Source organism: Felis catus, chromosome C1 (assembly GCF_018350175.1).
Source record: "Felis catus isolate Fca126 chromosome C1, F.catus_Fca126_mat1.0, whole genome shotgun sequence".
NCBI classification, from domain to species: domain Eukaryota; kingdom Metazoa; phylum Chordata; class Mammalia; order Carnivora; family Felidae; genus Felis; species Felis catus.
Genome location: NC_058375.1, coordinates 35,090,096 through 35,115,747, shown reverse-complemented (window position 1 = coordinate 35,115,747; position 25,652 = coordinate 35,090,096). Strand labels below are relative to the sequence as shown.

The following is a 25,652-nucleotide window of genomic DNA, read 5'->3' as shown; positions in this document are numbered from 1 at the left end:
GGAGGCCGGGGGTGGGGCGGAGGGAGGGGCCGGGCAAGACTCACCATTCAGTCGGGTCTGCCGGTTGGCTCGCACTCGCAGGAAGGTCTGGGAGAAGATCCCGGGCAGAAGCAAAAAAAGAGAGCGTCAGGCGCGGCCTGGAGCCCTGACCCCCGCCCCAGCACTGGACCCCGGTCCCGGGCTGCCCCGCCCCAAACAGCCCGTAAACAAACCTACTTCCTCCCTCCCGCCGGCCCCCCTGCTCCGCCGGCCGTTCCGGGCCCTCGGCATAGCCGCCGGGGGATGCTCTAACGGGACCCCGTGGCCGCCGCACGGTGCCGCCCCAACCCCGGTCTCCGGCGCTCCGGGCCCTGCGGCCGCCCGGCCGGCGAGGGCGGCGATGCGGGCGGATTCCCCCCGGCTGCCCGGCGGCGGCGGCACCTCAGCTCCCACCGGCGGCGGCGGCCATGTTGGCCCTGATCACGTGACCCGCTGCCGTCGCGCGCCGGGGTGAAAGTTCACGATGGGGGGCGGGGGGGGCGGCCGGACCAGGACCAGGAAACAGCTGCTCTTACTCCGGTAGTAACCGGCCGGGGCCGCTCTGGGGTCCCTCCCACCGTACCCAAAGCCTACCAGCCCCAGTTTTAGACACTGCCGGGTCCTCCCACCCCGCTCCACGCGCCCTGCCCGCGCGGAGCTCCTTCAGTCCCAGAGCCTCAGCCCGGACCCCGGCCCTGCTGCTGGCGCTTTGCTGGGGAGGAGGCGTTTGGATTCCGGGTCGTCTCTGGGCGGTCCCACCGAATGTCCCAAATTGTCCCGCCCCAACCCCTAGCCTTTCTGCAGTCCCGTTGTTAGAGGATTCCCATTTCTGCTGTCTGCTGGACAGCCCCTGGACCTTTCACGGGTACCTCACACCCACACAGCCAACGTGGAACTCAACATCCCGCAAGCAGCCGCTTTTCTCCTGGGTGCTCAGTTTGTAACGGGATACCACCATCCACTCAGGTGTGCCCACACCGGAAACTTTAGAGGTGTCGTTGGCCCCACCCTCCTTCATTCCTCATACTCAGTCCAACTTTAGATTCCAGGAAGTCTGTCTTTAAAGGTCTCTTAAATGTTCTCATCTCCTCTTCTGCGCATTTCCTACTCATCTTTCCAGACCTAAGCAAAAATACCTTTCTTTTCCTCCCGTTAGAGTGCTTCCATCTCTACCCTCATTATAGCTCATACAAATTTGTACGGTGGGCTGACCACTGTAGGGTTGGGGTCATGTCTGAGTCATACAGGTGAACCCAGAGTCCCCGCATAGCGCTTGGCATAGGCAAGACATCCCTGAGTGTTTCTTCTATGACTACACCTGTCTTGGATGTCACTGCTCTGGTTCATAATCGTGTGAGCTTTCAAAATTTGTCTCTCACCTGGCCTTCTGGTCTTCAGTTTCTCTCCCTGACCATACTTCAGACAACAGACAGTGTAAGCTTTGTATCATGCAAAATCGACCCTCTCTCCCTCTCCCCCACTTCTTTAAATCCTTCAGTGGTTCTCCACCTAGAAGATCTGTAGCATGGCACACGGGCCTTATTTGACCTGTTTTTGTCTTCAGACTCTTCTACCACTCTTGCGCTCTCCCTTTGCCATCTCCACACTCAGCTCTATAGAGCTAACTATATATAGTTCTTTGAGCACTTCATGCTCTGGACTCTGGGCTAGATTATCCTGCTGCTTCCATATCCCCTGCTTGGTTAACGGTTGTTCCTCCCTTCAGGACTCTGAGAAAGCTTCACTTCCCCCCCCCCCCCCCAAGGTTGGGTTTGTTGCCTCCTCTGAGTTTTCACCATCCCTTGGCTTCCCTCTGATCTTGCATATGGTGATTACCTATGTGTCCCTTCTACGGTGGGGGCTGGTGGGGGCTGGTGGTGGTGGTGGTGATGATATCTCTCCAGTATCCAGTCACCCAGCACAGGGCGTAGCATGCAGGAGATATCAGTGGTAATGGGAGAAGGATATTTACAATGGAACTCCCTGAGCCCAGTGCAGGGCTGGGAAACAGTTTAGGATTCAGGGCCAGACAGATCCCAGTTCAAATTCTGACTCTGTTCCTCATAATTTATGTGCCCCCCAAAAAGTCACACCCCCTCTCCAGGCCTGTTTCCTTAGCAGTAAATGGGGGACAATGAATCCTAGCTTTCACAGTTGCTATGAGGATAAAATGAGGAATGGTTAAGAGGGCTAACCCAGCAGGGGCTAAGTAAATGGGAATCCAAACCAGAAACCAACACTCCCTGCTTTCAAGACCTACAGTGATGATTTTTTTTTTTTTTTTTTTAAATCCAACATAACCAACCAACTAGCCAGGCATTGTGTAAAGATCAGGGGATGGGATATCCAGCTAGTCCCTGGGGTTTCCAGCTTTACCTCCTGCTAATTCCCCTTGGGTTTTACATGATAACAAAAGTGAACTGATAGCAAGTCCCCAAATACATCATTCTGTGTTACACCTCTATGCTCTTTACATAGTGTTGCCTTGAAATGGCAGACGAAGAATCTTCCTTGTTCATCAAAGTGAACTACTTGTGTTCTGAAACCGTGTTCATTCGTTACCTCTCTGTGAAACTTGCTCTGATAAACCCCCTCTTTACACTGCACTATCCCAGAAACTTATTTATAACTGTTACAGCACTTAAACACCAGGCTATAATTATTTATTTGCAAATCTAACCCCTTGAAGGCAAGGACACTGGGCCGGGCGTGTGTGAGTACAGGAAGGGAGTATAGAAGGATGGGACAACGTCCTTGCCTTGGAGGAGCTCCCAGTTTAGTGAAACAGTCATGCTCATTGTGATAGATTAAATGCAGCCATAATTCTTTGCAGCTCCTTCTGTCAAGAGGACAGAATCCTCATCCCTCGATTATGGGGTAGCTTTGGGACTTGCTTTGTCAAGTGATGTGTGAGTTCCAGATTCTAGGCCTCAAGAGGCTTTGCACTTTTGGCCTTCGTCCCCTTGGTGTGACACTGCCCTGAGGCTGCCAAGTAAGGAAGCCGGTCTAACCTACCAGAGGCCACATGGAAGAGAACCAAGGCACCCTGATCTCCCAGAATGTGAGGCTTTCCAGCCTAGTCAGTCAGCTAGCTGAATGAGCTGCATAAATGAGGAAAGGCCCAGTCAACTGAAAAAATCATGAGAAATAACAAATTGTGTTAAGCCACTAAGTTTTGGGATGGCTGGTTATATGTCAGTAAATAATGGAAACATAGATAAACAGGTGATCACAATATAGGATGATAAGAGTAATCATAGGGACATATAGGGTTTGTGAGAAGAGATAGCTAATCCAGAAAGGCTTCCTGGAGATGGTATTTGGGCAGGTTGTTGAAATATAAATAGAAATGTGATGGGATGGGGTAAAATAGTCCCATTAAAAGAAAACAGCATGCGTAAAAGTGTGCAGGCAAGAAAGGAATGGCACAGTCAGGGAGCAGTGAGCATTAATTCTGTGAGGATAGCTCATAGGATTCCTGGAGGGCAGTATTAGGAATGGAAGTATTAGCAATGGAAATACGGGTTGAACCTAAATCACAGAAGACCTTGGTGCCATGTCTTAGCAGGCTTTGCCTGTGCCTGACGGTAGTTCTTAGCTCAGCAGGTGCTGAGGCTGAATGCTGTGACTGAAGTAGAGAGGGTGGCAGGATGCACCCTAAGGGCAGGGCTCTGTCCATCCCTTTGGAGTGGAACTTTCTGTTACAGAGCCTTGTCTCCCTATCAGACCAGAATTCCCTGAGGTTGGGTCATTTCTCCACCTATGTTAGGGTTGTCTGGGTAATAGCAGTGTTTTTCAGGGGCCGGACTGGGCTGCCTGTCTTGAACCAGGGTTTATGAGAGGGGGATCCCTCCCTGGGGCTCACACTTAGGGCTATGCAGTTTGAGTCCCAGTACCGAAGCACCCAGCAGAGGAGGTGCCAGTGGAGGCCGGTGTCTACTCCCTTCTCTAAGCTCGCACCCTGATGCCGGGCTGTGTCAGTTGGGAGGAAAGGGGGCCCAAGGAGAACATCTCTAATTCCAACAGAGTTCCTGTATGCCGGGGCAGTGACCCAGGCTCTCCAACCAGAATTGTAGGTCCCTGCTGCCTGTCTTTCCATATCAGATCAGGGCTTCTGAGTCAGGGCTGTTTTCTCCTTTCGTACTGGGCTCCCCAAGAAGCCCTTTTGCCATTGAGACCAATGTTTCTTAGAGCAGGGCCCTGTCTTTTCCATCTGACTGGGGCTCCCAAGGGCAGGGCTCTGTCTCTCCTCAGACAGAAGTTTCTGGAGGAGTTCTTTCTCTTTCTACCATAAAGGAGACCCATTTAGAGCTAGGATGTTACCCTTAGGCCCCCCTCTTGCTGTGATCTTTTAGGACTGTGTGATTACAACTTTCCTGTTTGCTCAAGGCACTCAGGCAGTGTCTTCTTGTCTCATTCTGGGTCTGATATGAAGGTTTGGCAGGATTGAATAGTTATTTGCTCAAGGGATCCTGGTTTGGAAGTCTGAAGTCTTCAGGGGATTTGGAGCTATGCCTCTGGGTCCCTCATGAAACCAAACCACATGGGATACCTCTTGATGGCTTCAGAAGTGCTTACAGCCCACCAGAACCCAGGTGACCTTGCATTGCTCCTTAAAACCTATCTGTTTAAGGCCCATTCCCTGACACGTGTGCCTTCTGGTTTCAGTTAGGGGCACTAGACACAGAGGGAACCAAATACAGTTCTGGCTTCTGTTCTCACCACCCAAGGAGGGGAGGAATCAGCACCAGCATGCCCCTCTAAGCTTTCACCACGGGAGCTTCCATCTCATGCTCACGCACTCCCTCCTCACCTGGTATCTGTCTGAATGGTGCAGGTCATCAGTGGCAGAGGAGTGTGGTGATGCTGTTGGAGACTCTCCTTCCCTCTTGATGGAAGCAGACAACAGGAGGGACTGGAAGAAGAAAAAGGACATGTCGCCTCAGGCCAAATGAGACCTCCAGTCGGTCAGTCCCCTAGGGTTCCCAGTCCAACAGAGCTTTTGGGAGAGGGCCATGGAGGGAGGCAGAGGGATAGAGGAACCACTCTTGAGATCCGGAAGGCAGGCTTTGAGGCCCTGAGGGTGTGGTTGTGGGAGAGGATGGCTTGATTTCAGGGATGGGTAGAGACCTCTGAGAGGGTCCAAATCTCGTGGACCCCAGGTAATCTCTGTCCCAGTGGGGTAGGACTCCCTGCCCACTCCCAGTTGGATGAGATAATACATGCTTTGTTCTCCCTTCACAAGCAGAGACTCTGGGACTGTTCTGAAGGATTGGGGGTAAAGCCGCATACCTGCTGCCCTGCCTGCCCCTAATACGGGCTGAAGGCAGCCCTGCTTTGGAGACAGTAAATTAAATAGTATGTATGAGTTTCCTGCATGCAGCTAGGGATGTACGCTGGGTCCATTTATCCCTGCGCTGCGGCAATGACCCCAGCGAGAACCCTAGGAGAACTAACCCCCCCACGTCAGTCCCGCATGGCCTCTCCTACGTGCGCCTGCAGTGTAGATTAATAAACTGTCCGCTTTACATTGTGTGTGAGCGCCACAATCCTAAATACCACATGGCACGTTCAGCCTGCTCTTGCTGGCTCTTGCCAAGGCCTGTTCAGCTGCAACCTGGGGGCCTGGAGACCTGAAAGCAATCCCTACTTCCTTCTCCCACCCTTTCCAGTTTGCACAGCTCTGAGCCGGAAGCATACAAGCCCCTAGGAGGCCTCCCCAGCCGAGAAACCATGCCAAATCGCCAGTGACAGCCCAAAGAAAGCAATTTGGGAAAGATGGAGCAGCCATTTATCCTTCATCTCCGACCGAGCCTTAGGATGTGACCCGCATGCGGTGGCCATGCTGCACATCCTCAGGCAAGGGCTCTGGGAAGGGAGGGGCAGCTGCTGGTCTGGCAGGGCTCCCTGACTCAGCCTGCACCCCCAGAGCTGGTGGAGGAAAGAGGCTGGGAAGGGCCTGCAACTCGGAGCCCTTTTTTCACCCAGCCAGGCCCAGGGGGAGGCCTAGTGGGTGATTAAGCCCCCACTCCAGATCGAGGTGGTCTTTCAGGCAATGTCCTTTGCCTTCTCTGGTCCCAGGGAAGATGCTGAGGAGGGGAAACAAAGTGGGGTCCTTGCCCCCCACCATGAGAAAGCTTGCTCTTGTATGCTTGCTTTCTGTCTCTCTCTCTGTCTCTCTCTCTCATTCTCTCTGGGTTAGAAGCCCTGAGAGGCCCCAGCATTACACCTGGGGCAAGCAGAATAAAAAAAGGTCACTGGCGCTTTTTAAACATGGACCAAAAAGCAGTAAAATGTGTTTTGAAAAAAAAAATCCCGGCATTAAATCATGACTTTTTGCCTGGCTCTTCGCCTCATTAAAAGTGGCCTTTTGGAAGGTAAAATTATCATTGTAAGCGATAAGATCTTTAAGAAAATAATTCACGGCTTCTTCACCCTTTAATATGATAGCCGCCACCGGCTAATTTTTTTCTTAATGGCAATGAGGCCATCAATCTTGTCTAAGGCCCCCTCGCCCTCTCCTCTCCCTCCCTCCCTCCTTCTCCCTGTCCTCTCAGTTTCTTGCTTGAACCTTCTACCTCATGCCTCTTCCACCCGTGACCTGCTCCCCTAAAGCCTCAGCCACAGGCAGGGGATGGTCAGCTTTGGGGGTTGAAATGGTCAGCTTTGGGGGCATAAGTGTGATTCTGGAATTGGGCGAGCAGGGGTCCTTGCCTAATTATCAATATGCCTGTGTCGGCAGTTGGAGGATCTGCATGTGTTTTAGGACTTCCTGTATGAGTATTCTGACCTCGGTGTGTGTGCATCTGCGTATGCGGGGGACTAGGTATGGGTGTGGATTGTATCTGTGTTTATCCTTAGAGCACTGACCTCACTGCGGTCCAATCCCCAGCCCTGACAGCCACACTCAGGTGTCGGGTGTCTGTGGTTGTGGCGGTGGCTGACCTGGCAGCTTGTCCATGGCCTACCTTCCTTAACCACAACCACTGAATGCTGCAGGCCGGGCCAAGCTCTGTGAGTGTGGCTCCCTACCTGTATGATCCACGGCTGCCTGGCAACCCCCACCTTTTCTCTTTAGGCAGGAGGGCTTTGCTACCTTGGTCAGGGCCTGCACCCATCTAAGACTGGACCAGCCTCCCTGCCCCTCCTCTGTCCAACTTTCTGTGTTGAGTGATTTCCTGAGCGAAGGTGCAAAATCCACTCCCACCCTTTTTAAAGGCCTGCAGGGGAGTTGGGCCAACCCCTGGAGGTAATATTATCACTCTGGCTCCTTTTCTCCAAACTGCCCCCTCAGAGGTCACCAGTGGCTTTAAGATTGCTCAACACAATGACCCCCTTCTCCAGACTTTCTCTCTTTGACTGCTGACCACCCCATATGTTTTGGAACTTTTCTCCCCTAGGAGTCTGGGATACCATGCTTTCCTGTACCCATCCCGATGCATGACTGTTCCTCCTCTGGCCCCTTCCTGGTGCCTGTACCTTATCTTGACCCCCCCACAGAGGTCCCCAGATACTCTTCCTGGCTTTTGCTTTGATTTCTCTGTGCAGTCCTCCTGACTGATTCCATCCATTTCGGAAGCTTCAACACTCATTTCTCACTCCCTATAAAAAGGGCCAGGGATTCCTGCCTTTAAGAGTCATTGTGAGAACTTTTAACAAAAGATGTTGCCTTGCCGAGGGTAGGAAGGGTTTAGTGAGTAGGGTTTAGTTCTCCTCCCCAGGTCCCCACTTCCTCAAAATCATCACCTTTGGGAAAGCAGTACCATCTGCCTCTGTGGGCATCTATGGGAGTTCTTGATACAAATCACATCATTGTGCTGAGGCCTCTCTGGCCCCTCCTTTGAGCCAGCTACTTGCCCTTCATTTTTCCTTTCTCCATCTGATGCTCCCAAACCTCTCTCTCATGGTATCTGTTTAGAGGGGCAGACTGTCTCCCCAGATGAGTCCAACATCCTCCCTGGCTCCCTGCTGCCCTCAGGACAAAGTATACACATACTCATGCATACACACACACACACACACACACACACACACACACACACCCACCCCATGGTGTGTCTTCTAAGGCCTGTGTACTATCTGTCTTGACCAGCACTTCTATATTTTTATTTACCTGCTACAGCTCACCTTCCTTCTTGGAGTCTCCCAGCCTTAGTGTCTGGGTCCCCCATGCCCCCATGTCATTCTTAGCTTTGATTCCTGTTCTGACTGGAAAAGGAAGAAGTCAGATGAGCATATTCTGGCTCATACTCAGACTACATACTCTCTCTCTCTCTCTCTCTCTCTCTCTCTCTCTCTCTCCCTCCCTCTCAAGCACACAGGGAAGCCCTAGGCCTCAGGCTGACGATCAAACTCTGGAGACAGTTGGGGATCCAGGAAGAGCTCCTTTTCCTCAAGAGGAATCAGTTATGGGGAAGCCTAGGTTAGGATGGGTAGGAGGAAAACACACAATTGTCCACCTACCTTGGGGGTGCCTGGAGCCATGGCATCCTTCAGAAGGGAATTCTTGCTGCCAAGAAAGAAGAGAACAGGGTGACTATCCCACTTGCTGCCCAGGGCATGCAAGAGAATAGCAAGAAAACCCCAAAAAGAGAAGGCATAGCCAGCTTAGCCCAGCCCTGTTCAGCCAAGCTCTACCAAGGCCATTCAACCTCAGCTGGCCCTGACTAGCTCAGCCTCCATCAGGGGCCAGTGGCAACAGCTGGCTCCTGGGAGGGGGACAGAGACAGTAGGCATGGTAGGCTCCCCCATGAATCTGAGGAAAGGGGCTTTACCTGACTCCTGGTATCAGGCCTGAGGGTTCTGCTTGTCCTGGATGCCCCCTTCCCTCCACCTCCTGTCCCCAGCCTGCTCTTAGCTCCTATGGGATTGGGGGTGATGGAGCTGACATGGCTCTTGTCAATTCTCCCTCCAACACGCTGCAAACTGCGTTAGGCCAGGAATGATCTCCCCCTGATTCAATTTGTCAGCCCCAGGCCCTCCAGCATCGGGCGCGGCAGGCGGGCGGGAGCTGGGCCCTGAAATATGGTGGGCGGCTCGGAGCAGGCGGGGGCGGGGGTGGGAGGTGATGGATGGGCTGTGGGGGAGGCGAGGACTGTGTTTAATAACAAAATTGGTATGCAAGGCCACATCCTGCGCTAAGCATGAGTGATCCAGAGCCACAAAGTATTACAAATCCCTGCTAAACAGATGCTGACAATGGAACAAGACGTATCAAATCAGATCCACTTCAGAAACATTAATATCCCTGTTCCTGTCCCTCCCTCCCTGCTGCCCCCACTGTGCTCACCACATCTGTGCTCACACATTCACGCACGTGCACTCACACACACATACAAATACATGCACGCAGAGGCGCTGGCTGATATGTGCAGGAGGCAGACACAGCCCATTCACATAGGGTCCCTGCACAGACACCCATACAAGCTATTCAGGTAGAGCATGCCCACAGAGATGTCCATAAAGCACAAAAGACACATACCCAAGGCAGAGTGCATAGGACACGCACGGACTCAGGGCATATACACAGGAATCACCCATAGGGTCAGACATAGGTACCCCAATACGTGAGCAAAGACATAGATTCAGATAAAGTAGCAGCTGTCCCTCGGGGCACATTTGGCAATGTCTGGGGACCTTTCTGGTCATCACAGATGGGGGTAGGGAGTTTGCTACTGGCATCTGGTGGGTAGAGGATATTAACCAACATACAGTGTATGGGATAGCCCCTCACAACAAAGAATTATCTGGCCCAAAATGTCAATAGTGCTGAGGTTGAGAAACCCTGGTATAAAGGCAGATACACACATATCCACTGTCCATAATTCTGTCAACAGTCACTCAGACACATGTGGTCACACCCAGTGGCTCAAACATGTTGTAAATACAGACACATTCACAACAGTCACTCAGACTGTGAAGAGCTGCTCGGGCACCAACATCTACATAAACACATGCACAGGTACACCCACATGCACCAACACACACCCAGATACTTACACATCCACAAATGCAGACACACGTGGACACACACCCACATAGATACACACATCACAGATCTGAATGTAAACACAGAACTGTTTGCCTGGCTGATTACAGAGTGTGGGCATCACAGACTGGGAAGGACAACCAGACCAGGTTCCATTCAGTTACATTTGGTTCTTAAACAGTCCCTGTATTCCTGCTCCCTGTCAGGCCCTGATCTAGGCAATGGGGATACAGAGAGGAAACTGAGCTGCTCTTGAGGAGTTTGAGTTCATTACTTTTAGCATTCCTTCACTCAGTCAACAAGTACTGACGTCCCATTGTGCCCGGCACCGTGCCTGGACAGGTACAGAAATGAGGCATCTACTGTGCGACAGCGTTCTTGCTGGCCTGAGGTTTGAGCTTTATCTGAGCAGGATCAGGTTGGGACAGAAAAGGAAAGAGTGAACAATGATTGTGCATCAACCACATGTGACAGGTATGGGTCGGGTACTTTATATGTGTTCTCTCTTTAATCTTCACAAAAACTTTACAAAGTTGACCAACGGAGGTTGAGTGACACCTCTACGTTCACACAGCCCATGTAGGGTTTGAGTTCATGTCTGACCGAGTCCAAAGTGCTGCTTTTCAGTTGCCCACACTGATTTCCTAAAGCTACTCAGGGGTTAGGATGGAGGACAGAGCTTGGAGTTCTTTTTCTCTCTCCACTTTGGGGAGCAGCCTACTGACTCTGGGCTTTAGTTTCCTCGGCTGGTGAATAGAAAATGAGGACATCTAGGGTGAGAATGTCCAGGCTCTCCCTTTGCCAGTACTCTTACCTTTCCCTTAAGTCAGACTGGTACTACCTCAAGCTCCCGCCCTCTCTCTGAGCAAGTGTTCCCACCCTACCCCACCTTTCTTCCAACAACCTGATCACCACCAAGTGTGCTTGGTCCCCCAGAGGTAGGAGTCTGGTGAAAAGCCTGCCTCCAAAAGGAGAGGTCTGAGCCTCAGAGCTACAGGCAGACTGGATCCTGCCCAGCCCATCGGCTCCTCTGCCTTCCGTCCCTCCCTGTTTCCACAGCCCACCCCCAACGATTTCCTCCCTTCTCAGTCACTCGCTGCCTAGTGATCCATGGGTTTTAAATTATAACTGGGACCCAGGAAACGCGTTCCTAAGTACAATATTCATGGGCTGGGCTGACACTTTTAATTAAGGTGATTTACACTGAATTATCCTTGGAAATAAAGAAATGGTGTGCTGCCCGGGAATAAACCATCATCACCAGCCGCCTTTGTAAGTTACACTTCGTTTTAATCTATTTGGGGAATTGTTTATCTAGTTCATTACCCAACCAAACACCGAGGCCGGCCTTAAATAAGGCTTAAGTGGGGGTGGGGGCACTGCCATCTCCATACCCCGCCTCTCTAGAGTCACCCAGCCTCCCCGTGGCTCCTTCCAGCCCTTTGAAAGCACTGACCACAGAGCTGGCTTCCTATCCTACAGGCCAGATCTAAAAGTGGCTTTGGAAGTCTCCCAGAAAAGGCCTCTGGGCTCAGGCCTCACCAAGCTAAACCTCACAAGTCTGGGGGCTGCTCTCCACCACCCTCCAATCTTCAGCCCCCATCTATGTTGCTGCTTGTCTGTACACATCCAGTTTCCACCCCATCACCATCCCAGAGACATCTTAGGCTTAGTGTGCCCAGAGCGCCATCCATTATTTCCTCCTTTCCTCAGAAATTTGCTTCCTCGCCATCATCACCTTTCCCATCACCCAGGTCAGAAAGCTCTTCCTAGTAAGTACCCTGCTCCTGTCTTGCTTCTTCCTCCACCAGTCTCTCATCATTCCCTCTTCTCCATTCCCACTGCCACTGTCCCAGGTCAGCCTCATCACCTGTCCCTTGGACCCTGCCCAACCTCCTCACCTGCCCCCCTTCAACCCCCAATTCATGCTCTGCACTGGCCTCCAGAGTGATTCTCCTACAGTTCTGCAATGTGATCAAGCTTCCTGAGACCCACCAATGTTCTAGCTCCCCACCACAGCTAGGACAACCTTTCAGCCCTGAAAGCCCCCTCCAACCTGTCCTCAATCTAACTTTACCCTCCTTATTCGAACTAGCTTAGTCCTGGGGTCTACTGGTGCTCCAGTGCAGGACTGAGAAAGGGAAAGATAGAGGGCGGGGTGAGGGAGGGTATATGGCCATAGCCTCTGATCCCAAATGTAAAAGTACTTTGAAAAGTATAAACGCTTTGCCAGCAGGAGTTCTGACTCTTCTTCCTGTAGGTGTCTGTGTGCCCATGTACCTGTGGGAATGAGCATGTGTTGGAAGTGGTTCTTTCAGGGTGTGTGTGAGCACATCTATGTGTATTGGAATGTGGGGGTGTGCGTGTGCCTGTATGTTATGTATGCATGTTTGCCTGTGTCTCTGAAGAGCAGCCAGCCCTAGTTTGGGAGCTGGGAGCTGGGAGTTCCCCCCCTCCCCCAGCCCTGTTTCTCTGTGCGAGTCCTTCGGTGTGTCTGAAATAGCAGCCTGCCCCCAGGGAGGCCTGTTCTGTGCCGTTGGGCAAAGGGAGACAGAAGGCACAAGGGAGGCAGATGGGCCCTTGAACGCAGGCCCATCCTGAAGAACTTCTGGGGAAGCAGCCGTGTAGGAGGAAGGGAGGCCCCCCAGGCGATGGAAAGCCACCCTGCAGCAGCATCTACAGGCTCCAGAGCTGGCTAAGCTGGGGTGGGGTGGGGGGGGGGGCGGAGAGCAAAAGAGGCAAAGGCAGGGTAAGAGAGGGAGGGAGAAAACTGGAGAGGAGAGAGAAGAAGGCAGGGAAGCAGGGAGAAGGGAGAAGAGAGAGGGAGCGTGAAGTGGAAGGGAAAGGGGAAGACTGGAGAGCTGTGGAGAAAGGCTCTGGCCACAGGTCATGGATGGGGGAATGCCCTCCTTTGGGTTGTGCCCAGGCACACACAGGATTAGTGTCCTCCTGCAGGATTCAGTTTCCCCATCTGTGAAATGGCTGGTCAAAGGTTCCGTTCAGCTCCTGGAGCTGCCGGCGGCGGGAGAGAGGAGGGAGGAGTCTCAGGGGTGTCAGGAGTCCAGGTGCCACATCTTTTCCCAACTTCCTCTGCTCTCCTCAGGTCTCCCAGACAGCGGGCAGGGGCGGGGCAAGGGCAGCCAAGGCTGGGGCCCTCCCCGAGCGCTACCCGGGCTCTGCGGCGCCCTCAGCCCGGAGGGAGCTGACACGCTCCTTGGGAATTTATCACGCACCCAATTACAATGTTAATTGGCAAGTTCCTGAAATCAATTAATTCGCAAATTTTTTCCAATTAAAAATCCAGATAAATCACGAGGGCGGCAGCGGCCGGTCCAGCCTGCAGTCCGGTGGGCGCAGGGGCCGCAGGGAGGGGAGGGCGAGAGAGGGGAGGGGAGGGGGCGGCGGGCGCGGCTGCCCTTGAACGCCTTTGCCGGCCGGTCGGACTGTCAGCGCGCCGGGCGCGGCGGGGCCGAGACAGATAAAACCATCGACCCGTCGCCGCCAGCGCTTCGGCTTTATCGATCCGACGGGAATTTCACTTGCTGTGCAGATCCCGCTGTCCGGCTGTCAGACACCGGGTGGGGGGGGCATGCCAGGGGTTAGGGGGTGCTGGGCGGGGCCTGGACGTGAGGGGCACAGAAGTGGGGGACGCAAGACACAGCCGTGAGGAGCGGAGCAGATGTGGGGGCTCTGGGTGGGGAAATGGACATGGGGATTAGGGTGTGGAAGCAGGGGGTGCCCTGAGAAAATATGCGGGCGGGGGATTGGTGCAGAATCATGGCTGGGGGGGGGGCACTTCTGTGGCTAGATGTGGATGCCCTGGGCAGTGCAGGTTTGGGGCCAAGAAGATGAGGCTCTAGTGTGGCCCCCACTGAGGAGGCAGAAGGAGAGCTTGGGCCCCCATTTTCCAGACCCTTAGGGGTACACTGCTTTTACAGGGCCCTGCGGGGCCCTCCACACACATCTCTGCCTCTATTCCTCTTCTTGTTGAGGGAAGTCCTCTATTACCCAGACACTCTCCCAGACAGCTAAGGTGTAGAACTCATCTGCGGAAGAATATTTCTTTCATGCTCTGCCCCTTCTAGGCTAGTCCCAGGAGTGTGTGTGTGTGTGTGTGTGTGTGTGTGTGTGTGTGCCCGGGGGCGGGGGTGGGGGGTGGGTTAAGAGCATGGCACCACAGTCAGACTGCTTGGATTTGAATCTTATCTTTACCACTTTACAGGCTGTGCAACCTTAGAAAAGTCACTTAACCCCTCTGTACCTCAGTTTCCTAATCTGTAAAATGGACTTAATAATTATTGCCTACCTAGATGGTTGTGAAGAGTAAATAAATTAATGCAATGTAAAGTGCTTGGCATATAGCGAAGGTTCATACAGATTATTATTTTTATCATTTGTATAGTCTTCTGTGGTAGTTTTAAGTATTTTCACAAATTCTTTGATATTCTTCCTGTCAAGAAGTAGAGTTTATAGAATTTAATTCTCCTCTCTTGGTGTGGGCTAGACTTGGTGACTTGCTTCTAATGAAGAGAATAGAATACGCTAGAAGCAACAGTGTATGACTTTGGAGACTAGATCATAAAAGGCATTGTGGCTTCCCACTTAGTTTCTCTCTTGGCTCACTTCGTCTGTGGGAAGTCAGCCACCATGTCATAGGGAAACTCAAGCTGTCTTATGGAGAGACCCATGTGTGGAGAAGCCATCTTGGGAATGGCTCCCATAGTCCCAGTCAGACCTTCAGATGACTGTCTTGGCTGACATCTTGACTGCAGCCTCATGAGAGACTGAGCCGAAAGCCACAACTACCCACAACTGCCCAACTAAGTTGTTCCTGAACTGATGGTCCATAGACATTGTGGGTAATAAATGTTTGTTGTTTCAAGCCACTAGGTTTGAGGGTAATTTGTAACACAGTGGTAGATAACTAATACTTCTTCCTTCAAAATTCAGCTCAGGCCTCACCTCCCTTAGGAGGTCTTTGCTCTGTGCTGGGTTGGTGCTTTTTCCATGCCTCACAGTTCTTCCCATAGAGCAGCCTCTATCCCTTGGGGTTTCATGGCCCAGCTCTCCTTACACTCATGTAGTGAGCTTCTGGGAGTGGGACCAGTTCTGGTTTACCTTTGGGTCACCTGCACCCTGCATGGGGTATTAGGTGTGGGTAGATGGAAGGAGATCAGTCACGTCTGGTGACTTGGACTGAACAAGGGGTAGGGTGGGGTTGGGAGAGGTGGGACAGGCTATTCCCCTGTAGCAGACCATATTTTCCAGAGATGGCTGCAACCACCCATGTCTCCCATCCCACGTGCTCTTCTATAATATGACCCTGCCACTCTCCCATCAAAAAGTGGGGTGTATATCTTCTCCCCTTCAATCTGGCTGGGCTGACACTGCCTCGACCAATAGAGTACAGCAGAACTGACATTAAGTGACTTCTGAGGCTAGGTTGTAAAAGGTGATCCAGCTCCCATCTCTTTGGCTGGAACATTTGCTTTAGTGTGTTAAGCTGCCACATAAAAAGTCCAGCTACCTGGAGGCTGCCATGCTATAAGAAGGCCCAGACCACGTGGAGAAGCCAAGTGTAGGTGCTTTGGTCACAGCTCCAGCTGAGGTCCCAGCTGATAGCCAGAATCAGCCACCAGACATGTGAGTGAAGGGGGCTCCAGATGATCCCAGCTCCCAGCCAGCGAGTCTTCCCAGCTGGGGCCCCAGACATCCTGGAGCAGACACAGGCCATCCCTCTGTGCTCTGTCTGGATTCCTGAAGCCACGGATGCCATGAGTATAATGAAGTGGCTACTCTGAATTGCTAAGGTTTGGGGTGATTTGTTATACCTCTCCTCTGTCCCTTTGATAACCTGGCTCCTCCATAAGGCCCTCAAGGAGACTCCACCTGGTCCTTCAGGCAGGGAGAAGGGAGGTAGGGTAGAGCAGCAGGGCATGGCTAAGCTTGATTGTCACCTTTCAGACCCTGAGACTGATAGAGAAGGTAGTGCTTACTCTCCTGGAGGGCAGCACGAAGCTGCACTTCTGGTTAGGCTGGCAGGCCCAGTCCCTGCTTCCGGTACCCTAACCCTGAGGCTTAGCATGGCAGTACAGGCCTGTGGCAGTGGCTCATCCCCTTTCCAGCTCCTCTTGTGCCCTTTTGAGGCTGAGGCCTGAAGAGGGGGTCACTCTCCTCCCATCTCTGAAAATACAGCAAGAAGGGAAATGCATCACCATTTAGCTGCAGGATCTGAGGATTGAAAGCAGAGTAGAGGAGAACAACAGTAGGGCCTTACTTCTACCTAGAGGATGGAGTGTGGGCCACGTGGCTGTTCCTGGGACCTGGTGTCCAGAACACTGAGTGGAACCCTCTGGCAGGCAGGGTCCCCCAGCTGGTGGCTTACCTGGCAGGCAGCTGGGCCAGCTGTTCCAGTTCTTGCTCCATATGCTCCTGCAACTCACTGGGCCTTAGCAGGACCTGGCAGATAGGGCAAATAGGGGCCTGGCTGTCAAACAATGCTGCTGCCTTTTTCTTACCTGGAGAGGGAAGAAGAAGAGACAGACAGATAAGCTGGGCTTGTCTGTGGACATATAGAAACCCAGTGTCCCAATCCTCCAATGCAAGCGTGCTGCTGCCTCCTAGGGCTTACTGGCCTAGAGAGGGGTTGAGCCCAAGGGTCTCAGAGCCCATGACCATTCACTCTTCTCTGTGGCTCCAGGGGCCATGACCATTCACTCTTCTCTGTGGCTCCAGGGGCTCCTTAGCCGGCCGCCCCTGTGGGAAATCTATTGGGACACAGTCAATGCTCTGTGTAATCAAACCTGGATCACTTCATTTCATACAGGTTAGGGAAGGTCTTGGTTTAATCATACCATCACTCAGAATATCCAGTGACCCCTCTGTCTCTCCTTTCCTTACTGTTTTTATATTCTCCAAATCTGGAGAAGGAAGAAAAGAGGGAGAAAGAGGACTCATTCCTGCATTCCTGTTGTCATTCAACAAACATCGTCTGAGGTCTACTCTGAACTAGCCCTAGTGCAGAGCAGTGGGGCCACAGCATATAATCAGATCTAGTCCCTGCCTTTGAGGCCCTCACAGTTGAGTGGGAAAGACCAAAAAGGATCTGCATGACTTCTGGAGTAGTGTTTTCTTCCAGTTCCTCACCTTCCCAGGGTTCTTCCCGTAGCCTCTTCTCTCCTTATTCTGTATGCTGGATTATCTTCTTCCTTCTTATGGCCCTAATTCCCACCTGTGCTTTGTAGACTCCAGAACCTGTATCTCTGCCCCAGATCGCTCCCTGGTTCTCTCGGCCCCTCTATCCAAGCACCTAATGGATATCAATGCCTGGGTGTCCCCCAAGAATCTGAAACTCAATGATCCAAAAACAAGTTCTTCAGCGTCTTCACCCCTGCTCCCTGTTCAGCAGTGCCCTCTTAGTTAATGACACCAATGTTCACCTGGTTACCCCAGCCGGGAACCTGTGCTTCCCCCGAGGTCCCTTCTCGTGCCTTACTGTCCCTCCCACATTCATTTAACCACCAAGTCCTGTTCGTTCTGCTTCTACAGGATTCCTGGAATCTATATTCTTCCTGTTTGGGTCTCACCACCTCTCATTTGGATAACATTATTGGCCTCTTGTGAATCTAACAGAGTCTGGGTTTCCCCCTCCAAAATATCCTTCAAATTGTATGGGAGCCCAAGTGGGTATTTTGCTGGCTCCGTTGGTTTGGGGGCCAGCTGGGAACCTGAACTCTGTTCCCACTCTGTCCCAGCTCTGTCGCTGTCTCTGTTGCTGATGGTAACCAGAGCACGCTATGCTAGGAAGGAGCCTGAAGGTTGCTTAACGCACACCTTTTGAGGAGCCTAAACCCCCTCCCTTGCCACTCTTTCCACCCAGTGCTCTTCTGGCCTCTGCTTAAGGTGTGGAATTGAGGAGGCCTGTTTATCCAGACATATCCTTGCCTATCTATGTAAACTCTGTAGAGAGACTTTTTTTTTAGTTTTTAAAATTTTTATTTCATTTTTTTTAGAGACAGAGAGAGACAGAGCACAAGCAGGGGAGGGGCAGAGACAGAGGGAGACACAGAATCCAAAGCAGGCTCCAGTCTCTGAGCTGTCAGTGCAGAGCCCAATGCGGGGCTCAAGCCTACGAATGTGTGAGATCATAACCTGAGCTGCAGTTGGACACTCAACCAACTGAGCCACCAAGGCACGCCTGTAGAAAGACTTCTTTAGTTTAAGCCAAGATCTTCCTCCCTGCTTCTTCTTCCCACTTTTGTCCTGAGAGAGTCAAAATTAGCTTTCAGAGAGATAAAGGCCATGCTAGTGATGACCAAGGTGGTTGTGTTGGGTTACCAAATTAAATATAAGATGCTCAGGTAAAACTGAATTCCAGGCAAATAATGAATACTTTTTTAGTGTAAGTATGTCCCAAATATTGCATGGCACATACTTATGCTAAAAGTTACTCACTGTTTTTCTGAAAGTCAAATTTACTTGGGTATCATATATTTTCATTTGCTAACTCTAGCGCCCCATGCCTGAAGGAGCTTCCAGTTCAGGCTGAACACAAGAACCCACCTCCCTTTGACACAAGATTGAGGATGGTCACAGCTCTCCTGGATGTCCAGACTGAGTCATCTGAGAGCTCAAAGGAGGGAGTAGTTCATTCTGGCTGCATGTTTAGGGAGTGAAAATAGAGAAGTCTTAACCAAAGAAATGAAATTTAAGTTGCATCTTAGAAGTGTTCCAGGCAGAGAACAGGAGTAAATGAATGAGCTGTGAGTTTCTTGTGGGCAGGGGCCATTTCTTATCTAACGCTATATTTATAGACAATTGAAAACAGACCTGGCATTGACTTGATGGGCAATAATGAAGCAATAATGAATAATGGGAGGAGAAAAGAGGAAAGGGAAAGGGGATAGGAATGAAGATCGGATTGTCCTAGAAGCCAGATGATCTTTGCAGAGCTGGGATGTCCACTGTGGAGGCTTTGTGTGTGACAGGGTGGGGTGGGTGTGGCTCTAGTCTGTGCGGGCAGGTGTCTGAGGAGGCAAAGGGGCCCTGCTGATCATGTGCCTTGGTGGCTATGCCTTAGATGCTTGGAGGACAGCTGGAAGCTGTGAGTAAAAGAAGCAGGTGTGGCCCGGTCTGGAAGATGGGAGCTGAGGATTCTAGTCTCAGCTCTGACTCTAACTTCATTCAGTCAGAGAATCACCCAGGTGAGGGAGACCCTAGAAATTCTGTAGGCCATTACCTTGTTTTAAGGATGGAGAAAGTAAGGCTCAGAACTGGATAGTGACCCCTGTACTCAGCTCATGATCTCATCACTTCATTTACTTATTCACTCAGCAAAACATTTATTAAGCAATTCTTTTACGTCAGGCATTATTCTAGGAGAAACTGGAGGTCAGAGATAAATAAAACACATTCCTGGCCGGAAGGAGATCACAAACTAATAGGAAAGCCAAAGAAGAGTCAGTGGATCCAGTCCGTACAGCCCTGACCAGGGCTGAGGGAGGCACGAATGGCCACCCCAGGATCGAGGCAGGAGTGGCCCGAAGATGGTTGGTAGATGGTTGGTAGGGTCCAGGGGAAGGCAATATTTGATGGAAGGCATGAAGGATGAATAAGGGAGGGTTGACAAGGCTGTTGAAATGGGTCATTGAGGCAGGGCCTGGGGCATAGTGGGGAAATGGTAAGAGAGGAGACCTATGAAAGGGGAGGATTCAGGGCATGGGGTCTATGCTGAGGTGGAAATATCAGGGTTTCTGCCCGGTAGCCTGGGATACCAACTCTGGCTCTTAGGGATTCCTGGAGCCCAGAGTCTTCCCTTCAAGGCTGGGACCAGGAATCAGCATTCCTACATGCTTGTTCTCAGTCTGTTTGCTTTGCTGCCACAGAGGTCTACTTTTCTGAGCTTGGCCTCAGTTTCTCTACTGGGACAAATGGGTCCTCTTCCTGACTCCCAGCTTTAGGTACAGCACTGACAGGGATCAGCAGAGGGTCCCTGCAGCCTATGCCCTCCATCCCACCCCCATTTTCTCAGGGGTTAGAGTGGCAGGTGTCAGCCTGGCCATGGGCCCCCTGCTTCCCCTCCCCCGCTGTGTTCCCTATAATTTTATATTGAGACCTGTGGTCATGACGTGGGTTTTACTGCACTAACGACATGGCCTGCCCAGGTTTAATGACAAAATCCATACTCTGGCCCTGGGCCTGCTCCTCGTTTGCATAATTCCCAGAATACAGCTCCCTGAAGCTTTTGACCTGGGCCATTACAGTGGCCATAAAACGGGCCATAAAACCACTGGGAATGGCCAAGAGGAGGGGGCTGTGGTCTTGTGGGGGTGGGAACGAAGTCCTCAACCCCCAACTCTTCCTAAGCCTGGGAGTAGACATCCTCTGGCTCTTCTCTGCCACAGTTCCGAGAATCTAAGAGTCCTTCTCAGGCTGGAGAGACCTCTGGAAATCCCTAGTCCAGCTGCCCCTCTGATGTAGGAGTTCCTTCTCCAATGCCAAAGCCGGCATCACAGGTAGGCTGACGGAGCCCCCCAGAGGCAGGCTGTCAGGAAACATCTTCTCGTTGAGCACTCCTCACTCCTGCCCCGTGCCCCACCCCACGGCTGGCCAGGCCCTTTGCCACAGGTGGGTCCAGGTCATGTGGGCCTAGGTTGAATCTTGTACTTCTTCAGGAGGCCTAGCTCCCCAGGGAGGTCAGGAGGCAGGCTGAGCAGCACAGTGGGGAGACGTGGGAAGCATGAGGGACTGGGGACAGGGACTGGGACGGGCTGTCAGTGCTAAAGATGATGAATGGGGGAGGTGAGGCGGGAGGCCTGGTGTTATCGGCGGTGGATGGCGGTGCGGGCGCTCGCCGCTCCTGTTAATCCCCGGGCGCTGCCTCAGCCCTTGCACTGATAACGAGGAAATGGGACTGACAACAATTTTTAGCTGAGAGATTCTTCACCAAAATGCCAGGCGGCCGGAGGTCTGACAGCGCCTGATTGAGTGTGTGAGTGTGTGGGGGGAACGCCTGCGGCCCCCTCCCCTCCCATGCAAAGATGGATCGCTCATTCCGCCTCCCGTCCACATTCATTACCGCACCTCCCTCCCGCCACCGCCACCACAGCGCCTGCCACCTCCACGTTTCTGCCTGCTGCAGGTATCCCCTGGAGCAGGAGAGCAGGGAGCCGAGGGGCCTGACCCTGTCCTCAGCCTTACGCGGGGCACCTCGAGCTCAAAGAGCCAGAGGTGATTGCGGGGTCAGGCTCCCTAGCTGTGTGGCCTCAGAAGGCCCCTTTCCCTTTCTGAGCTGCTTAGAATACTCCACACCCAGAACAGCCACGCTCCACCACAAGTGACTACAGGCTGTGAGGACTGATAGGCAGGCCGAGGAGAGAGGAGCAGTTAAGCCAAGTAGCCTTTGCCTTGCCTGGGCCAGGCTCCAACCAGTGCAGCCATCAGGCCTTGGAACTGGGCCTCAGGCACCTGGGGTCCCAGATCAGCCCTCTGCTGCCCCCCTCTGTTGGGAAGTGCTGACCATCGGGGGCGGGTGACTCAAAGGCCCACCAAGCTGCTTCATCTCTGCCATCTCCGGGAGTGAAGACAGGTGCAGACTTGGACACTGGAGGATGGGGACTCTTTCAAAGGGAAAGCCTTCCCTTCTTGGATCACTAACTCAAGTCTGACCCTGCCACACGCCTGCTGTGGGATTGCTTCTCGGGCTTGGTCTGTTTGGTTGTGTCCTAGTTCTGTTGCCTGTGGCTTCCATTCTTGCCTCTCTGTTCAAATCCCATCTTGATGATCTTTGGCTCTGCAGACCACAAAAGGCAGGGCTTGACTGCCTGGTGTCTGATTTAAGAAGGAGCAGGGTTTAAGTGAGGGTGAGGGTACCGCTAATGACAAATGGCAAAAGAGGTGGAGCCTTTTAAGAGAATGTGTGTGGTGTGTGTGTGTGTGTGTGTGTGTGTGTGTGTGTGTGTGTGTTTGTGTGTACACACATATGTGCCCCACCCTTCCCTTCCCCGACCCCCCAGTAGAACGGCTTCCATTTCCTGGTGACCAAGGCGCAGAGGAGGCTTCAAGCAGAATTTAACAGAGTTGTCTCTTATTAGCTGTGAGACCTTGGGCAAATCACTTAACACTTCTGAGCTTTAGTTTTTCCTCGTGTTAAACAGGTATGATAATATCTAACTTCCAGGACTTTTGTGAGGATTCCATTAAACCAGGGATCTCTACAAAGTGATGGCTCATTATCATCTCTAGTAGGACACTAGAGATGCTACTAGAGTAGCACAGTTTGTTGTTTGTGCCTGTATCCCCTTCTGACAGGGCCCAGCCTTGCCCTGTATCCGGCCTTCTTCTCTGCTATGGTCAAGATTGTGTCCCATTCAGTAGGTACTCTGGTCCTGGCCCTTCTGGCGTCCATGGAGTTCCTTCTTCCTATCCATCCACATGCATGTATCTATTGATTGGTTTGTATGCCACTATATCCATCTGTCCATCCATCTAACCATTTATCCACTATCTGTCTATTAATAATAATAACAACAGTTTATTGAGTGTTATTATATGTTAGGCTGTAGGTTTAATGTTGCACATAGTTTATCTCATTTAATCTTTACAACAGTCCTGTGAGGTAGGTATTATTATTGCAATCACACTGACGAAAAAAATGGGGTTCAGAACAATGAAATGACACAGCTAGAAGGTTCAGAACAGGATTTAAATTCAGGTCTGCTTGACTCCACTAGTGCTAGTGCTCTTAACTACTGAATAATACCCAGCTACTTACCTCCTTATCCACTCACTTAGGCAATAATTTGATAGTATCCAACCAATGGCAGCTGGGTAGTGATGATGGGTCTGCTACCGTATGGATGCCACGCAATAATGAACAAGACAGGTACATTCTCTGCCCTCGAGGAGCTTAGGAACTGGTTGCAGATAGAGACATTAAACAAATGTCCCCAGAGTGGTTTTAGAAAAAGGTAAGTGCACGGAACTGTGGGAGTATATCAGCTGGCCTGGGAGGTGAAGGAAGTGACATCCAAACAAAGGTGTGAAGGATCAGAGGGAACTGGTCAGGCAATGATTGTGGAGAAGTGGTGTTCTAGGTACAAAATAGCATGTTTGAAGGTACAGAGGGAAGACAGCCCAACGGAAGAAGTGAAGAGTGTCCAGTGTGGCTGCAACAGAAAGAGTGATGGACAGAGTATGAGAATGACAAAGAGGCCAGATCCTGGAGGACTTTTTAATTACGTTAATGATTTTGGTTTGTTTTTTTTTTAATGTATATTTAGTTTTTTGTTTTTTGTTTTTTGTTTTTTTTCCAGAGAGCAAGCAAGCAAGAGAGAATTAGAGAGTGTGTGTGAGCTGGGGAGGGGCAGAGAGAGAGGGAGACAGAGAATCGAAAGCAGGCTCCTCCCTATCAGTGCAGAGCCAGAAGCTGGGCTCGATTTCACAAACTGAGATCATGACCTGAGCTGAAATCAAGAGCTGGATGCTTAACTGACTGAGCCACTCAGGCACCCCTGTTGTTGTTGTTGTTTTTAACATACAGTGAGAAGTCATCGAAGAGTTTTAAGCAGGAGAGAGACATATCAGACTTGCATTTAAAAAAGATCATGCTGGGGCTCCTGGTGGATCCGTTGGCTAAGCGTCTGACTTTGGCTCAGGTCATGATCTCATGGTTCATGAGTTCGAGCCCCGTATCGGGCTCTGTGCTGACAATTCAGAGCCTGAAGCCTGCTTCAGATTCTGTCTCTGTCTCTCTTTGCTGCTCCCCTGCTCACACACTGTCTCTTTCTCTCTGAAATATAAATACATACTAAAAAAAATTTTTAAAGATCATTCTAACTGTAAAGTACAGAACGGTCTGAGGGGGCAAAGTAGAGAATGCAGAAAGGCTCTTTAGAAGGTGATCTCACTAGTTCAGGGGAGGCATGATGGTGCCTTGCTGGAGCATGATGATGATGATGATGATGACGATGATGATGGAGGTGAACTGAAAGGGACAGGTTGGATCTGGGGGTTAAGGGACTGAAAGGAGCCAACAGTGATTCCGTGGTTTCTGGCTTGAGCAACTGCTGGCTGGTAGACCATTTACTGCCTTGTACAATAGGAGGAGGGGCAGCAGGCTTGGTGAGGAAAAAAATGAGTTCAGTTTGGATGTAGTACTTACTCTGCGGAACTGTTAAGACATCCACATGAAAATGCTTTCTGGGCACTCTATGGGAACTGGAATCAGAATTATGGAGTTGGAGACATTGACATATAGGTAAGAGCTAAAGTTCACTAAGGCTTCCTCTGTGCCTGGCACAATGTCTGGCATATAGTAAATACCCAACAAACATTCACTGAATGAATAAATCAGTGACTGAAGTTAAGAGTAGGTGAGATCACCTAGGGAGCGAGTATACAGTAAGAAGAGGCTGGAACAGAACCCTGAATAACTCCAACAGGTAGAAGAAGTTTAAGTCATCAAAGACTAAGAAAGAACAGTCAACAGGAGGATGAAAATAAGCATGGTATCGTCAAAGCCAGGAAGGGAAGAGTTTCAAGGAGGGGGCTGTCACTGATAGGGTCACATGCTGCTGAGAGGTCAAGAACATAAGGCATGAAAATGTCCCCTCCACCTATTGTATCCACAGTACAGCCATATTCCCCAACTTCATCCATCCATCACCATCCAGACCACCTACATACTCATCCTCCCCCCTCTCACTCATCCCCTTTCTCCTTCTCTTCCCTCCAGAAAACCATGATTGGTGCCTCTGCTGAGTGTGGGACAGGAAGAGTTAACATGCTGACAGATGGCATTTTTTACCTTCAGTCAATATGAACAAGGCCCCAAGACTATGATTCCAAACATCTGGATTTCATCAATATGTGATCTGTCATCGTATATTGGCATTCCCCAGTCCCTGCGCCAGAGCAATGCGGCTGGTTTTATTAATACGTCAAATACATTATCCGTGTAATACACTTGTCTGGCTGGGGCCTCCCGCTGGGGCGGGGCGGCGGATTTGAATGTATGATGAATCAGTTTGCATTACATGTTCGTAAGTCATCATTTGTCAGGATTAATAGGCATCCCTGGTCGAGGAGGTGGGGGTGGGGCAGGCAGAGGAGAGACGTGTATTTAGCTACGGCCCATATTTATCTGCCAGTACCCAGATGCCCTGAAAACCACTGTATACCCTCCTGCCCAGACTCCAGGGCAATGGCTGGTGCTCGGGGGGCAGAGGTGACATTTTCAGCAGTTCCTGAGTCACCTGGAACCAAATAGGCCTATTTGTCTTTGCTTTGGGCTTGCCAAACAACCAAAAAGGTTATGGCTTATGGCAGGGGCCACTTGCTCAAGCTGGCTCTTACTCTCACTCTTAAGGACTCAGAACTCCTTCCTCTGGGGAGCTTTCCCCGACTCCTCCAGACTATACTAGGTGCCTTCTCTGTGTTCCCAAAGCCTCTTGTGCCACCTCTAGTGACACCATGTTACAATCGCCTATTCTGTGTCTGTCACCCTCTTTAGACTGTAAATTTCTTTTAAAAAATTGTTTTTAATGTCCATTTATTTTTGAGAGAGAGAGAGACAGAGAGAGAGAGAGACAGAGAGAGACAGAGTGCGAGCAGGGGAGGGGCAGAGAGAGAGGAAGACACAGAATCT

General features: G+C 51.3%; 1 protein-coding gene and 1 long non-coding RNA gene across 8 annotated transcripts in view; one reads left to right on the top strand and one right to left on the bottom strand.

The window, feature by feature from the left end:
- RNF220 (ring finger protein 220) overlaps window positions 1-25,652 on the bottom strand; it is a 235,684-nt gene that overhangs the window by 19,309 nt on the left and 190,723 nt on the right. For 5 of the 6 annotated variants that reach the window (XM_045035698.1, XM_045035697.1, XM_045035699.1 and 2 more), the window contains 4 exons: window positions 16,392-16,524; window positions 8,482-8,527; window positions 4,832-4,933; window positions 45-87 (listed from right to left, as the gene is read on the bottom strand). In XM_045035698.1, coding sequence (XP_044891633.1) covers window positions 45-87; window positions 4,832-4,933; window positions 8,482-8,527; window positions 16,392-16,524 — 324 coding nt within the window. Of the gene's footprint in view, window positions 1-44; window positions 88-216; window positions 415-4,831; window positions 4,934-8,481; window positions 8,528-16,391; window positions 16,525-25,652 lie in introns of those variants that run through there. The other variant, XM_045035700.1, reaches the window with a different exon arrangement.
- On the top strand, window positions 471-24,970 carry LOC109502279. 2 transcript variants are annotated; one of them, XR_002160799.3, is made up of 3 exons: window positions 471-558; window positions 4,856-4,985; window positions 24,741-24,970. It is a non-coding gene; the product is annotated as an uncharacterized LOC109502279 (long non-coding RNA). The 2 variants fall into 2 exon arrangements; XR_002160800.3 differs by lacking the exon at window positions 471-558 and adding an exon at window positions 566-984.